This window comes from Vombatus ursinus, unplaced genomic scaffold (assembly GCF_900497805.2).
Source record: "Vombatus ursinus unplaced genomic scaffold, bare-nosed wombat genome assembly UNPS02014813.1, whole genome shotgun sequence".
NCBI classification, from domain to species: domain Eukaryota; kingdom Metazoa; phylum Chordata; class Mammalia; order Diprotodontia; family Vombatidae; genus Vombatus; species Vombatus ursinus.
Genome location: NW_020954591.1, coordinates 2,895,518 through 2,912,258, shown reverse-complemented (window position 1 = coordinate 2,912,258; position 16,741 = coordinate 2,895,518). Strand labels below are relative to the sequence as shown.

At 36.9% G+C, this 16,741-nt stretch overlaps 1 protein-coding gene across 1 annotated transcript in view; it reads right to left on the bottom strand.

The window, feature by feature from the left end:
• Positions 1-5,916: 5,916 nt before the first annotated feature.
• LOC114022834 overlaps positions 5,917-16,741 on the bottom strand; it is a 37,029-nt gene continuing 26,204 nt past the window's right edge. Inside the window, exons 10-14 of the mRNA XM_027835266.1 lie at positions 15,695-15,760; positions 14,599-14,696; positions 13,878-14,004; positions 6,696-6,774; positions 5,917-5,955 (exon numbers count right to left, since the gene is read on the bottom strand). Of these exons, the coding sequence (XP_027691067.1) occupies positions 14,691-14,696; positions 15,695-15,760 (72 nt within the window). The 3' untranslated portion in view covers positions 5,917-5,955; positions 6,696-6,774; positions 13,878-14,004; positions 14,599-14,690. The remainder of the gene's footprint in view (positions 5,956-6,695; positions 6,775-13,877; positions 14,005-14,598; positions 14,697-15,694; positions 15,761-16,741) is intronic.

The window sequence follows — 16,741 nt, the reverse complement described above, 5'->3', positions numbered from 1 at the left end:
TTCCCTCTTCACTAGAGTTTTGCTTTTGACCATCACCTCCCTCAATCTGCCCTCCCCTCAATCAGCCCCTCCCTTTTCTTTCCCCTTTCCCCTCCTACTGCATATAAGGCAAGTTAGATTTCTATACCTATGTTATTCCCTCCTTGAGTCAAATCTGATGAGAGTAAGGTTCAAACAATGCTCATCTCCCTCCCTTCTTTCCCTCTTCTGTAATAGGTCTTTGTGCCACTTCATGTGATGTAATGGGAATAGTTCTAATAGATGGGCTTCTCTCTTATGCCCGTCCTCTCTAGGACTCTTTTTGCATTTCTTCTTTCCAGTTCTGCCTCGAGATGTTGGAGTTTTTTTATCTCCTTAAGGAGAATCTTTTTCTCCTTTTGATTTTGGTTGTTAAAGCTCTGGAAAGAAAATTGAGTTATTTTCAATTTGATTCAGATATAGTCTCTCCAATTTCACACATCAAATATAAAAATGAAACTTCCTTAGCATCATATTTGGATGATGTCGGCTTTTCCATCAGGAAAAAATATTCTAGATAGGAACCAATCTGGGAACTGTTGAGAAAAAAATGATGTGCAGCAATAATGATAATTTATTGGAAAGATTAATTACCAAGAGAAGAGAATGTGTACATGGAGATAGACTTATTCATTTATGGCATGGGAAGAGTCTCATGTTTAGAAAGCAACAGGATTAAAACGATTAAGGAAAGCACTAATTCCTTCTCTTTGAAAGAATTGGTTTCTACAATTAACCATTAGTAAGAAGGAAGTCAGATTTTCGAAAAGACCTACTTGCCTTCCATGTTAAGTAAGTGCTGTTAAAATTCGAGGTGGAGGGGAAAGAATTGGGATGTGCTCCTGTCTTTCCTAAGAGTTAAGTAATAATAGGTTGAAAGAGTTTACCTGCCGTATACAAAGGCAAAGTCATACGACTTAGTCATGAAGCCCCATGTAACAACCAGCTTGTCCTTTCTGTATGTTCAATCACATGCTAAACAAATGGCTCAAAAGAAAATTTCCCAAATAAGCAACTCTTTTTGGAGGGGCAGTTTCAGTAGCAAGGAGGAATGACATTTTCTCTGGAATTCCTTAAGTATACCCTTTCCATTTTGAGAAAATCCATCTCACAAACCAAACTATGGCAGCTTTGGAAATCATAGGAAAAGGAAGCACGGCTTTGTTGTCCTTCTAGCTAATATTTTCAGTTTTGTTGATACCCGCCCCAAATGTGCCAAATTTGAAAGAAGAATAACAATATACTCAGATTGTCCCTCCAACTGGTCTTTAAAGGGATAAGAACTCCTCACTTGATCATTTCCCACCCACCAATTTCACTGGACTCCATTTGTCAGGAATAGGGCAGGTAGAGGATTAGCTATGTATAGGTCTGAAAAGGGAAGATAGAAGAAGTTTTCTATTTCTACAATTCTCTAAATAGCTAAATGAAGAACTCTCCAAATTACAAAAAGATGGTGAGGGCTCCTTATATAGTCATTTAAACTTGTAAATATAGTTTCTCATTCATGAATTATGTTTTCTAAAAGCAGGAACTCAATGCTAATTGCTTTTGAAAAAAATCTAAAAGCAATTTCAATTTTTAGTCTGAAAATAGTAACATTTGACTTTAATCAGTGAGATCAACATATGTCTGAGATTGAGGACTGCCTAGGACTTTAGAGGCTATCTAGTCTAAGAAAGGACAGTTCTGGAAGCATTCAGTCAGAATATCTATACTCAAGTTCTGAAAATTGCTGGTTTCAGTCACACTGAAGCTCTGAGTACTGGGGTTTTTTTTTTGTTTTTTTTTTCTGCTTTGTTTTAGTGTGGTAAAAAAGATAGCATCATGAACCAACAACTCTCATCAATGAGGTAAAAACTAGGATTAGACATTGATAGCTCATTTTGCAGATCACAGAAGAACTCCTTAAATTTTGAAAACTTCAAAAGAAATGGAATTACGGGATTTTCCATGATTAACTTGTTGGAAAAGTCCCACTGAGTTTGGAGGGGTTTAGGAACGTAGGAGGTTAAGAGGCTGGGGGAAGTTGGGCATTGCTATACTGGGGTTATATTTTTTATTTTCCATTTACCACTTTTGTAACAGAAATTATTAGAAGCCTCTTGTACTTAGATGGTATGAACTGGAAAGCCCTTATAGAAGCTTACCTTTAGTATTCTCTTTGTATGTGTAAGCAGGAGCCAGCCATCGAAGTGGACACGACTGGAATAATAATCCATCCCAGTGAAGCAGAGCCAATTACTTACGTCCTCCTCTGTCCAATCTGAGATGGTTGGATTCCTGTGATGGTAGGTTTCTGGAAACTGCCAAGTCAAGAGAGGGAGACTGTGTACTTAGATGATCATCATGGTATAAAATCTTAGAACCCTATAATATAGCTGGATGTGATCCTTATGAGAACATATTAAGGACTTTAAATTTTTTTTCATGAATTCCTTCATATTTATTCACTCATTCATTTTAATTTTCAGTCTAGGAGCCTCTAAGAATTTACTTCTGTTTTGTCATTTGAATTGTCAAACTTACTCTTTCCATAGTGCGGCGTGATATTTCCCCTGGAATTGATGGAAAATTTCCTTGTTCCTGCCAATACAAGAAGGTGAGAATATAATCCTAGAATGTTATACAATCTGGAAATTCTAGAACATCAGGGACAGAATAGACCATGAAATTTTTAGACCATATTTTTGACAGACCATAGTTTTGCTTCAAGTCCCACATTTCAGAGTACTCTTTCATTCTGTGGTTTTGCTTGGCAATCTCAATTCTTTCTTATTTCTGATGAGATGCCCAGGTGTCTCTTAGTATTACCCAGGAATTGGCCCCAAGCTGTCAAGTCAAGAAGGGTAGATTCTAATTAAAGCCTAGAATGCCATGCAATCTAGGAACTATAGGAGGTCATATTTGGAAAATATCTTATAGGACAGTTACTCTAAGGCTTGCATTGAACAGTCAACTTTTGTTTTCTAAGATTGCTTATTCCAGCTCAGATCATCTTTGTCCTCCATCTCCTCTGATATTTGTGCTTTAGACAAACAACACCACAAATTGTAATAAAATGGAGACTGCAAAGTCAAGAAAGAGAGACAGTACTTAAAAGTCTGGAAAGTCAATCAATCAATCAATCATTCAATCAATGAACAAGCATTAATGAAGTACCTGCAATGGGTCAGGTACTATGTAGGCTGCTGGAGAGACAAGTACAAAGACTGAGTCCCCACTTGCAAGAAGTGGACATTACAAACCTTAGAATGTCAGAGCTGGGAGTGGCCTCATACTACACTTAAAATTTTCTGGTGTTACTTATCCAACTCACTTAATCCTCCTTCATCCAGTGAGGAATGTCACTGTTGCAAAAGCACCAAGAACCATTGAAAAACTTAGGAAAAGACAATTATACCTCAAAGGGTTGAATAATATCATACTGTCTTAGAATGAGCTTGGCATGCCACATAGTATCCTAGAAGCCTAAAATGTTTGTTAGAACTAGCAGGGACCTGGGAAATCATTTGCTGCAACTCCCACATTTGACCTTCCACTTGGGTTTTATAGTTTTTACTTCCTAAGTCACTCACTTAGTTCATTCTTCACCCCCTGAGCTCTAAACCTTACAGTAAGTAATTACTGTGACATGAAGAAGAGTGAGAATTCTGAGAGAGAAAGGTTATTGTCCAGTGGTGGTGGAAACAGGACTTTTTGGATGCTTTGAGAGACAAAGAAAAAAAAAAACCCAAACAAAAAGAAACTTTCTAGCAACCTTAGAAGCAGCAGATACTTTATGTGTGTGTTTGTGTCTGTGTGTTTTCCCCTAGAGAGGACAGACTTTGTTAGTGACTTCATGAACAGTACAGATCAGAACTTGTGCCTGGGTGGAAAGCAAGACAGAGTGAGGGCAACATTGTCTGTCACCAAGCAATGGTCCCAAATTTAAAGGACCCTGTGTCTAAATGTAGGAAATGAAGTCAGTTGTGGAGTGTTTCCTCCAAAGCGTGGAGTCTTTCTCCAAAATGAAAAACCATAGCATCCTTTTGTCCAGAAATCCTCTGCTTTTTCTTTGAAGGTCAATGGGATTAAATATAAGAACTGAAATCAGACATGCATCACATTCAGTTCCTCCAAAATGCTCAATTTGCTATAATGGGCTCCAACCCTGTTATACTATAATTTGGCTCAATCCTGGTCCATAAAGGAAATGCCTGCACCCAATGGGTTGTCTTTGGAAGCAAACAAGAGGCTCTCTTCCCAAGGTACACTAGAGGCCTCTTCAGAATGTTAAACATTACTGTATCAAGGAGTCAGAGAAATGCAGGCCTGTTGGCTCACAGTGTGTGCTTCAAGCCTATACTCTTTTGACTTTCCAAAGTCATCCTTCTTGCCTAAGTAAACCTCAGATGTGAGAATATATGAAAACATATCTATATATATATAAAACATATATACACACATATATGCATACATGCATACATTTGAAATATATCTCTCAACAGAAACATGTGTTCTCTTGTTCTCCAAGACAAGTCTAGAGACACTTCTATATACACACACAAACACACATGTGTGTATGGGCTGCAAAAGGGGAATCTGAAAATACTTGAAAGACAGAGGCATTTCTCATTATACTTCTTACAGTCTTCACTTCCTATTACTTCTTACCAAAAAAAAATGCTTCTTTCTGTGTCTTGTATGAGGAACACTAACTTCTGCTATCATGGAAGAATCATAGGAGCATTTCAACATCCTTCACGGATAAAGCAGGGCATGTTCTGCCCTCCTCTTGGGGAACTGAAATCCAGCTAGCCTATTGACTGGATGTAATGGTTTTTCAAAGGATGTAGTTGAATAACTGGGCTGTTGCCTCAATCTTGGAACGAAAAAGAGTACAGCTCTTTTTGTGGTGGCAAAGAATTGGAAATTGAGGGAATGCCCATCAATTGGGGAATGACTGAACAAGTTGTGGTATATGAATGTAATGGAATACTATTGTGCTATAAGAAATGATGAGCAGTGGACTTCAGAAAAACCTGGAAAGACTTGTATGGACTGATGCTGAGTAAAGTGAGCAGAACCAGGATTATGTTGTACACAGTAACAGCCATGTTGTGCGATGCCTAATATTGATAGACTTAACCTTCTCAGCAATACAAAGATTTAAGACATCTCCAAAAGTCTCATGATGGAAAATGCTATCCACATCCAAAGAAAGAACTATGGAGTTTGAATGTGGATCGAAGCATACTATTTGCTATTTTTTTCTTCTGTTTTGTTTTATTTCCTCTTTCTGATGGTTCCTCCTATTGGTTCTAATTCTTCCTTACAACATCACTAATGTGAAAATATGTATATGTATAGTCTACATCAGATTGGGAGCCGTCTTGGGGAGGGAAGGGGTGAAGGGAGAGGGAGAAAAATTTAAAACTCAAAAGCTTATGGAAGTGATTGTTGATAAATCAAAATAAATTAATAAAAAAAGAAAAAGAGTAAGAAAAGTTACACAATCCAAAAAGCTGTCAAAGGTCTCGATCTCTCTCTCTCTCTCTCTCTCTCTCTCTCATTTTATTTTATTTTATTTTATTTTTACCAAGAAAGGGTCCTGAGGATCTTTATGAGGCAGGGATGGGAATTCAAATTTGGTCAATTTGTAGTCTCTCTAGTACTCTCCTCTTCACTTTTTAAGTAATTGAATTATTTCACTGCTGTCCTGCTCCCACTCATTGGTAATTAGGACACATAAGTCAACCCACCAACCCACCAGATAACCTTGTGTGTCTATTTTGCTTCCTCCCAATCCAGGTTACAAAGAGACTCAACATATGGTGATTAGAATGGGAAAACAGACATACTTAAAGCTACAAGACAAAGTCACCAAGATAAAAGTTTACCTTCTGTTGATTTTTTCTCTCTTTTGATCCCTTTCTGAATTTTTTCCGGAGGGTTCTGAAATCCAAGTTGAAGAAAGAGGACCCACTTTAATAAACAGTTAAGGACACAGGGTAAAAATTGAGACAGATTATATCATTGAACCAAATAACTTTACCTGCTGTAAGTCCTGTATGTCCCACAAGACAGGGAATCCTGTACATTAAAAATGTGTGTGTGTGTGGGTGTGTGTATGTGCATGCGTGCATGTGTGAGTAATTGTTAAGAAGTTCTTTTACTTTTTGGACATTAGTAGAAGATTCCTTCTCCCCCATAGTGAATTCTTAGATATTGATCCTACAGTTGGATAGCACTCTAAAATGTCCCAATCCTTTTTTGATGATTCAGTCCAAACACCACCTCAGGAGTGTGTCTACTTGCCCTTACTCTATGACTTGCCAGAAGATAGTAAGACCATAGTTTGAGACATTGAATGTTATTCTAGACCTATTGCCTGATATTTGGGATGTGGAAATTGAGTCCAGGAGAGGATCAAATCCCCTTGACTATGGGCAAACTGGTAAAAGTGAGAGAATAAGGATTTGAACCCAGGTCCTCTGCCCATATGCAGAACTCTTTCTACTACTCTGTGACCTAGCTGAGGATAATCTGAGTACAACAGAATCTTTGGACATGCTAAAAGGGCTCTAAGAAAAAGAGAGAAGAAAAGATGATAGCTGAACAGTTAAAACCAAGCAGGGACAAACCAGTTTATTCAGTTCTTTTTTTTTGTTATCAGTATGCAAAACAGGTCTTACTGAAAACACCTGGGAATCCATGATGCAGACCTCGTCCCTGGAGAGGTTTCCAAAGTTTCCATGTTCTTGCTCCCATTGTCTAGAAATAAGAAGAATTCAGTGAGTAAGACTCTGAAAATTACCCCATTTATTAGCAAAGGACCACAGCAACCTACCCTTGAGTCGTCAATAGTATAAACTCATGTTTATAGTAGCAGTATGTAGAGCGTAGTATCAAGAGCACTGAATTAGGAGCCCCCGGAGCCCTGGAGTCTCCACTCCATGCCTAGCTAGCTGTGTAATTAATCTTTCTGCATATCATTCATTCCACTTCCAAAATGACAGCAGGTTTGAGAAAGATGATCTCCCAAGTTCCTTCTAGTACTAACCCTCTGATCACTTTCAAGGAAATATTTGCCATACCAAGATAAAGTGAAAATGCATACACGATTTAGATATAAAGACTGATACTATAAATAAACTAGAAAAGCAAGGAATAGTTTACCTTTCAGATCTATGGAAAGGGGAAGAATTTATAACCAAACAAGATAGACAACATTATGAAATGCAAAATGGACAATTTTGATTACATTAAATTGAAAAGTTTTTGCACAAATAAAGCCAATGCAACAAGATTAGGAGGGAAGCAGAAAACTGGAGAAGAATTTTTACAACCAATGTCTCTGATAAAGGACTCATTTCTAAAATATATAGAGTCACATTTATAAAAATATAAGTCATTCCCCAATTGATAAATGGTCAAAGGATATGAGCAGGCAGTTCTCAGAGGAAGAAACTAAAGCTATCTATAGTCATATGAAAAGATGTTCTAAATCACTATTGATTAGAGAAATGTAAATCAAAACAACTCCGAGGTACCACATCACACCTATCAGATTGGCTAATATGACAAAACAGGAACATGATAAATGTTGGAGAAGATGTGGGAAAATTGGAATACTAATGCATTGTTGGTGGAGTCGTGAACTGATCCTACCATTCTGGAGAGCAATTTGGAACTATGCCCAAAGGGCCATAAAATTGTGCATACTCTTTGACCCAGCAATCCCACTTCTAGGTCTGTATCCCAAAGACATCATAAAAACAGGAACAGGACCCACATATACTAAAATGTTTATAGCAGCTCTTTCTGTGGTGGCAAAGAATTGGAAATTGTAGGGCTGCCCATCAGTTGGGGAATGGCTGAACAAGTTGTGGTGTATGAATATAATGGAATAACATTGTGCTATAAGAAATGATGAGTAGGTAGACTTAAAAAAAACCTTTGAAAGACTTATGTGAATTGATGCAGAGTGAAATGAGCAGAACCAGGAGAACATCTTACACAGTAACAGCCACATGATGGGATGACTAACTTTGATAGACTTGGCTCTTCACAGTCATGTAAGAATCTAAGACAAGTCCAAAAGATTCATGATGGAAACTGCTATCCACACCCAGAGAAAGAAATATGGGGTCTGAATGCAGATGGAAGCATACTATTTGCTCTCCTTTTCCTTTGTTGTTTTGTTTTATAGCTTCATTCTTGTGGTTCCTCCTATCAGTTCTAATTGTTCTTTATATCATGACTAATGGGAAAATATGCTTAACGTGAATGTACACGTAGAGCCTGTATTATATTGTACACCCTCTCAGGGGTGGAGGGGAAAGGAGTGGGAGAGGGAGAAAAATTAAAACTCAAAATCTTATGGAAGTGATTGTTGAAAACTAAAAATAAATAAATTAAGTTTTAAAAAAAGAAATATTTGCCACCTCTTCTTCCCAATAATAGAGGATTGAGGAAAACTAAACACTGATTAGTCCATAAAAGTAATTCTATCAGCCCAACCCCACCTAACTTAGTAAGATCCTGCTTGTGGTACTTTCCACAAGCAGCATGAATCAAGGCCAAACAAAGGGGGTAATTATTGATATTTAGGTAATTCCTTATCCACATTCATTCTTTCTTCTAGGTTTAGCCTAACAAGCCTATACTAACTAGCAAAGTCTTAGGCTTCCTGATAAAAAGCAAGGGTGCAGGTAAACAGGATCACACAGGATAGAAACTTCATTTTAGTGTTAATCCTGTGGGAAAATTGTCTGTCAAATAGCTAGGATAGGTATTCTACATCTCTTCCTTCATTTGATATACTAACAATTATGTATCTCAAATGAAGTTGGCTTAATACCATTCACATTAAAAAATATTCTTCTCTAGAGCTATTCCTGGAAAGATTGAGTCCTAAAATAGAACAGGTATATCTTCAGAAGACAGCTGCTAGGGCAGAACCAAGATGGTGGAATAGCTGGGAGCTTCTAACCTAACTCCTCAGAAAGCTGCAGAAAACACCATAGACTTAAGCTTAGTCAGAAAATCCAAGCCCAAGTTAGTACAGGGAGACAGTTAATTTATGCTCAACAGACAGCTGAGTGTGGGGCATAGCCAGGGGAACATGCCACATTGAATGCATTCAAGGTCAAAGGAGCTAAAAGGTGAATGAGGCTGTGAATCTGGGCAATAACAGGTGCCAGCTGGGAGCTCCCTCACTGACTCAAGTTCAAGGTCACAGAGGTAGAGGTGACTGATGTCACCTGATGCCACATGTGGCATTCCTAGGGGTTTTTTGGTTGCAGACTTTTAGCTGCATACTGACCAAGCAGGAAGTTCAGAAGCAAGCAGTAGCTTTTGGGCTCTGGCCCTAGGAGTTTAATGGGGTCTTGGTTTCTGCCTCCAATACAGCCTGAGGTTGGTAATAGAATGACCAGACCAAGGGGTTAGAACGCATATAGAGTGTTCTAAGTGGCAAGTTCAGCAATAGTCTACTGGAACACTAAAGAGGGGCAAGCATGCAGGTATGTGGCACATACCCAAACTCAGGTCAGGAACTTGTAGAATTCAGACCAGAAGTTCAGTGTTCATACCTTGTCCTGAGTCAGAACACTTGGGAGCCCTGAAAGTTTACAGCTTTCTAGCCTGTGCTATTCCTGAGATCTATGAATATCACAAAACTTAATACCTGCAAGAAAGTAGAAAAAAAGATTCAAGAGACCAAAAGTTTGGGCCAGACATTGCACCCAAAAGTATACACAGTATGGCCCCAACGTATTATCTGAAATCAGGATAGAAGAATATAAGTCTGGATGAATGCCACTCTAAAGGTCTATTGTAGTGACAGGAATGCTTAAGAAACAAATGTAGAAAAAAAGGACTGCAAAATGTCTATAAAGATTCAAAGAAAAATATAACTTTCTGGAATAAATGACACTAGAGTTTTTTTTCTTTTTGAAAATACAGAATTACTTTAAAAATTGTCAGTGTGTGGGAGGAAAAAATGAGAAAAGAAAGGAGAGCTATGAAAGAAAGATTGAGAAAAAGAATTAAAAAGCTTGGATCAAAAGGTATACAATGCTATGCAAGAAACTAATGTCATGAAAATTAGAATGGCCTAAAGTGAAGTACCTGGGTCCATAAGACAATTAAAAAACATAGTTTAAAGATATAGAAGAAAATATGATGTATCTCCAAAGAGTAAAAACCACCGACCTGAAAAACAGATTGAGGAGAGATAATTTAAGAATCACTGGACTACCAGAAAGCCATGAACAACAACAAGAAAAAGAGCCTTGACATTTCAAGCAATTAAACAATTGCCTAGGTCTCTCAGAACAGGTGGGGAAAGTGGAAATAGAAAGAATTCACTTGTCAACACCTTGAAAGTCACCAAAAACATGGAAATTCTTAGGAACATTTTAGCCAATACTCAGAACCCATAGGTTAAAATCAAATAATGCTGTAAACAGCCTCCAAGGATAGATTCAAATATGAAAATGCAGCAATCAGGCTCACATGTGATTTAGCAGCTTGCTCTATAAAAGAGTAAAGTGCTTAGAATGCTCTAGTATAGAAGATAAAGTAATAGGCTTATAGTGAAGAATAACTTATTCAGCAAAACTGAGTATAACTGAGTCCCAAAAAGGGAAAACATGGATTTTTAATGAGACAGAGGACTTCCCATCATACCCAATGAAAAGACCAGGAGTACAAAGAAATTCTTAAGTGCAAATTTAGGAGAGTCAAGAGATAGATAAAAAAGTAAACATGAAAAGTAATAAGCAAAAATGGTCTACATCAATAATCAGAGAAAAGTAAATAAAAAAACATCTAAAGTTCCATATCATATCCATCAGATTGGCAAAGCTGACAAGAAATAGCTGCCAAATACTGGAGGACATATGGAAAAACATGTATCCTAAAGCACAGGTGGTAGAGCTTGAACTGGTATGCCATTCTGGGAAGTAATTTGGAATGAAGCCAAAAAATTTTGAATGACTTAGCAACTTTGATCAACACAATGATCAGCCATAATTTTAGAGGTCTCATGATTAAACATACTCAGGATAAGAAGAGTTGATCGGTATAGACTGAGATTGATATAGATTGAGACATAATTTTCTTTGGTCATGGTGTAAGGAGGAATTTGTTTAGATTGACAATACATGTTTGTAACAGGGATTTGGTTTTTCTTTCTGTATCAACAGAATTAAGGAAGGATGTGGTGTTGACAGATTTCCATTTCCATTAAATAAACACACATATATGTGTGTGTATGTATGTTTATGGGTGTGTATATTTATTTAATCGAAATGGAGATTTGTCTTGGATGTAAATATAGTTGCAAGTAGCTCCAGTAAGTAGCTGGGATGTGGTGGGACAAAGAGAACACAGATTTGCATTTCTACTAATACACACACACATATGCATACATACATATAGACACAGGTATGTGTGGTCTATATTTATTTACTGGAAATGGAGATCTGTCTTCTCTCTGTCCTACCACACCTCAGCTGTTTACAGCCATGCCTTATAATTAAGAAATTACAAATCATCAAGATGAATAATGTTAAAAAAAAAACCTTAGTCCCACAATTCATAAACACATTTTTTACAATGTTAGAAACATCTTTGAGCTAGGCCCTCTTCTCTAGCCTCTAAAACATTTATAGTATCCACAAAGCTCATCCCATAGAAATCAATGACAAATGTGCAAACATTTCCATGGGTTCCTTTCTTTGAAAAATGAATTTACACATACACATTTTATGAAGACAACATCCTTCAGGAGACCAAACTTTTTTTTTTTTTTTTTTTTGGCGAGGCAATTAGGGTTAAGTGACTTGCTTAGGGTCACACAGCTAGTGAATATCATATGTTTGAGGTCATATTTGAACTCAGGTCCTCCTGACTCCAAGGCTGGAGCTCTATCCACGGTGCCACCTTGCAGCTCCAGGAGTCCAACCTTAGTTAAGCTAATCCCCACTGACCTTTTCAAAGAGCAGAGAGGATATTCAAACAATTGATAAATGCTAATTTAAGGAGAAAGCCAAGTCTAAATTTGTTAGTTTTCTCTCAACTGAGGAGGCTAAACTTATACAAAGAACTATACATTGAAAATCAGGGTAAAATAAAAAATGAATTCTCTCAATGATGGAAAATTGGGAGAATTCCTACATTTCTGTTACTGGATTTTTTAAAAAATCACAGTATATACCTTTATCAGTGAAACTTACTACATTTAATTTTCTTAGGTGCCCAACACTGTTCTGTCCTGTAGAGACTGTTTTACTCTGTGAAAAACTGCATAGCAATTTACATATAGAAGCTTGTAGCCTGAATAACCCAGGTTATTTTTGTTTAGGCTTTGCAAATTGAATCATGTTTACTGAAAAGTCCTTTCTGCAAGAACTTTAGAAATTTTAGAGTCATTTTACAAGTTGCTCCTTTATATTTGGTTTGAAACTGCCTGACTCTGTCCTTGGACAAGACCTCTCCCACATTTTTAATTAATATTTTGAATGGAGATAGAAAGAATGCACCTCAGAGTAAGTGACCTAAAACAGAGACCACTAAACACAATGAGTAACAGAACTATGAGGCAAGAACATCCTAACAACCTGGAATGAAAGTGATTAAAAGTGCAAGGCCAGGATGGAGAAGATTATGACTATGATGAAAGAAAGTATAAGATGGGTAACCAGCTGTTTGGAAATATCTGGAAAGTATCTTGGGGGACAAGAGATAAGGTGTTTTTTCTGTATCTCTCCAGAGGATGAAACTAGGAGATATGAGTAAATGGTATGGAGAACATATTGTTCTATTTTTCTCATTTTGAACAGAAATTGGCCTAAAATTTAGAGCCTTTCAGTAATAGAATGGGTGATTTTATGAGGCAATGGGGTCCTCGATATGATTGTCCATTGAAGAACACTCTCTTAGAGGCATTGGGAAAGAGATTTTTGTATTTGTCAGGAGGCGATCATGCTTTGAAGGTCTCTCCAATGCTAAGATTTGATGTAGCCAATGACCAAGGACAGGAAAACTATAGAAAAGTGTGATAAGCAATGAGTCTCATGTCATCATGGAAAGAGGAGAAAGCAGCATGGACCATATACATAAACACATATGTGTGTGTGTATATATATATATATATATGTATATACACATACACACATATATATGTATATGTAAATTTACATAATTAAAAAAAGCATGTTCTGGCTCCAACTTCCTAACTTCTTTCAAATGATCCCCTACGTTCTGATGGTCTTATATGGGTGGAAGTACAGTTCCATATTCTTAATATCTTATTAAATCCTTGACTAAATTTTACCTTTCATCTTAATATTCGACTCTTCTATGGACCTATTCGTTTCTCCTGCGTTGTTTCAGCAGATAAAAAAAGAAAAAAAAGATAGATGAAGAAAGAGAAATGGCAAGAGGAACATGAAAGAAGAAAGGAGGAGGAGAAAGGAAAAGTGAAAGGAGAAGAAAAGAAAGTAAGAAATTAATAGAATGCACTTATAAGAGATTAATAACAAAAAAATCTTCCTTAAAGAAGACCTTTATTTATTTGTTAGTTTGAAAATCACTGTGGGATCTGAAGGGAGTAACTAAAAAAAAGTATTTCCTTCAATAAATTTCATATCAGTTATTCTATTTTCAACAGTTGGTCATTAAAATTGTTGGTGAATGTATATTTACCCATTGCTAGACACTACCCACATAAATGTTAACTCTAAATTGACTCTGTCATCAGTTCTAACGTCTCTGACGTCTCTGTTTTATACTCTTAAGCTGTTCTTGAGGAACCCACGTATTCCTGAATTTCCATATTAGCTGAGTCCATGATCATCTAGTCTTACCAGAATTATTGGAGTCTTCTGTTTCTAAAATTATTATGGGTGGATCTTCTAGGTTTTTGTTCAGCAGGAGTCCTGATATTTCTTTGTTTTTTTCCTTTTCTCTTATTTTTTGTTCCACTTCTGGTACCTAAAATTTTTAAAAAAAAAACAAACAAAAAACCAGTTTGTTCCTTCCTTTTCCAATTATTCCAATTTATCTTTTTCTATTCACTTTTAGAACTTAGATTCTTGAGTCTGCAATTTACCACTCATCTCTGTACTCTGCTCCTCAATGACTACCATATTACAATTCAGTCAGTCAAGATCCATTTACTTGCATGTTGTCTCTGTAGCTGCTATGAGCTTGAGAAAACTGCAAAGACATGGTAACTCTGCCTTTCAGGAACATATAACCCAATCATGAAGTAGAAGAGATGAATACAAACAATTAGAAGAAAACATTTTAATTGTCTTAGAATTGTGTACATTTACAAATAGGAATGAACATAACTATATGGCTTCTAGCTAGGAGGATCTACCAGGGAGCCTTCACGGAGAGATTGAAATTACCCTTGAAGGAAGGATGAGATTTGCAGAAGGAGAAAAGAGAGTTCTGGCATTCCAGGGGGAGAACTGTATGTGTAGATGTGATAGTGAGACAGTGAAAGGGGATCTTTAGAAAAAGCAAGTAAGGGAGAGTGATGGCAGTATTTGGTATGCAGAGTAGCATTATGGTAAGTACCTTTTGGGGACAGTCTGTGGCAGGCCCAGAATTGTTATTTTATTTCCCTGGACAAATAGGTGTTCCCACTTGCCAAAGGAGTCATGTTATTTTCAGTTCTAAAAATTGAAAACATCATAAATTTTTGAAAAATATCATGAAATGGATGGCTAGAAGGAAAGCCATGATCACCAAGAACCAACATGAGTTCTCTGAACATATCATATCCAAAACCTCAAAATCATCATTCCTAACCTCATATAGTTACCACTTTTTCTCCTTCCTTAATACTTTCATTTATACCATTAACTCCCTGGTGCAAACTTTCATGGTTGTCAATGTCTTCATGCTCTTCATATCTTGCCTCCTCTGATTTTATTAGGTCAAGTTCTTGCAACAAAAGGACTCCCAGTTCATTCAACTACATTCATCCATTTTTGTACATGGCATACCTCTGAAAGTCCACCTCTATACCTCCACCCATTGCCTTTCTCCCATCTGAAATGCTTTTTCTCCCAGTTTCTCTACCAATATGAATTCCTCAACTCTGTCAAAACCATACATGAGTTAAAAAACAACAAAAGCTTTACAGGATGAATTATCTTGATAGTTATCATCTAATTTTTTTATCTCCAATGAGGAATTCAAAATGAATACTACATAAATTAGCTATGTGGCCTTTGGTATGCAATACTCTGAGTCACAATAGGAATCCATGTCTAGAAAAGTAGATACCTTAGTCCTGGGAATTGGAATAGATGATTTCTAAGGTGATTTCCACCTCTGAAATTTTCAGTTCTATGTGGTCAGGTCATTTCATGACCTAGGAAAGCAGCCCTAGTAAACAAAGTAGTAGTAGTACCAAAGAGTGAAGGAAATTCTTTGTCCTTAAGTTTAGTGGTTGAAAAGCACTGGGCACCAGACATCTCCCATGCAATTATGACCTTGACAAAGCTAGATATACTTACTTAATAGATGGGAGTCAGTTTACCTGGACCTTGATTTTTTGGCAGCACATCTTAGAATCAAAAGTGAATACCTATTTCTAAAGCCACTTGAAAAGAATAAATAATGATATTAAAACATAAATAATGTTTTCCTTCTCAGGAATGTTTACCTTTTCAGAAGTGTTTGTGTATTCCCTTGCACTCAATTCGTTCTTCTCCTTGTCATCATTGATTTCCTGTAGAAAAGAAACATTTTTGAAAGAGAGAAATGAAATACATTTCTAAGGAAAATTAAAGCCAAATTGCTGACATCAGTAAGCTAAGACTACTCTAAATTTTTGTTCTGATGATTTTTTAAAAAATTTTCTTGAGGGAAAGATTTCTGAAGAGATAATAGTGTTGACCTTAATACCCCTTCCAAAGCAGAACCTGTGAAAGTGCAATATGGACTTTGAACCAACTTCCAAAGAATGCAGTCCCAGCAAGAGTCATTGGTATAAAAGTTTTCAGGCTGCCTACTTTGTAGAGGGTAAACATTGAAAGGAACACAGGTGTCAGTGCCAGCTAGTCCAAGTTGACAAGCACAAATGACACATGAGCAGGAATTTTTCTTCAACCTCTGCAATTCAATGTGGATGATGTAGCAAACTTTCAAGAGCAAGAATGACCCAAGGCGGAGATGTGAGAAGAGACTCCCTTCCCTGACTCCTTTGCAGATGAGTGATGTACAAGGAGTTGGAGTATTGCCTATAATTTCAAACTTTTTCCCAATGATTGACTGTTTTGGCGAAAGAATTGTATATATAATTATGTAATAATTCTTTTTCTTCTTTTTTCAGTGTTTCAAAATATTATTTCTTATAAAGTGTGTGTGTATCTCTGCGAGGGAGGAGGGACACTAGGAGAAAGAGTGACAATTTAAGAAATCCATCAATGAGAATCTTTAATTTTGAGAAAAAGCAATGCTATTTCAATAGTCCAAGCAAAAGGTGACAGGACCGTGAATCAGGATAAGAAGAGTTCCTGTGAGGGGAAAGAAAGGGGTAAATGCCAGAAATGTTACAGAGATAGAAGTGACAAGATTTCATAAGTGATATGATGATATATAAAATGAGGGACAAAGAAGGGTCAGAAATGACTGAGCTCAGAGAACTGGGTGACTGAACTGAAGGTAGTGCCTTCAATTGAAGTAGCAAAGTTGAATGGAGAGAGACATT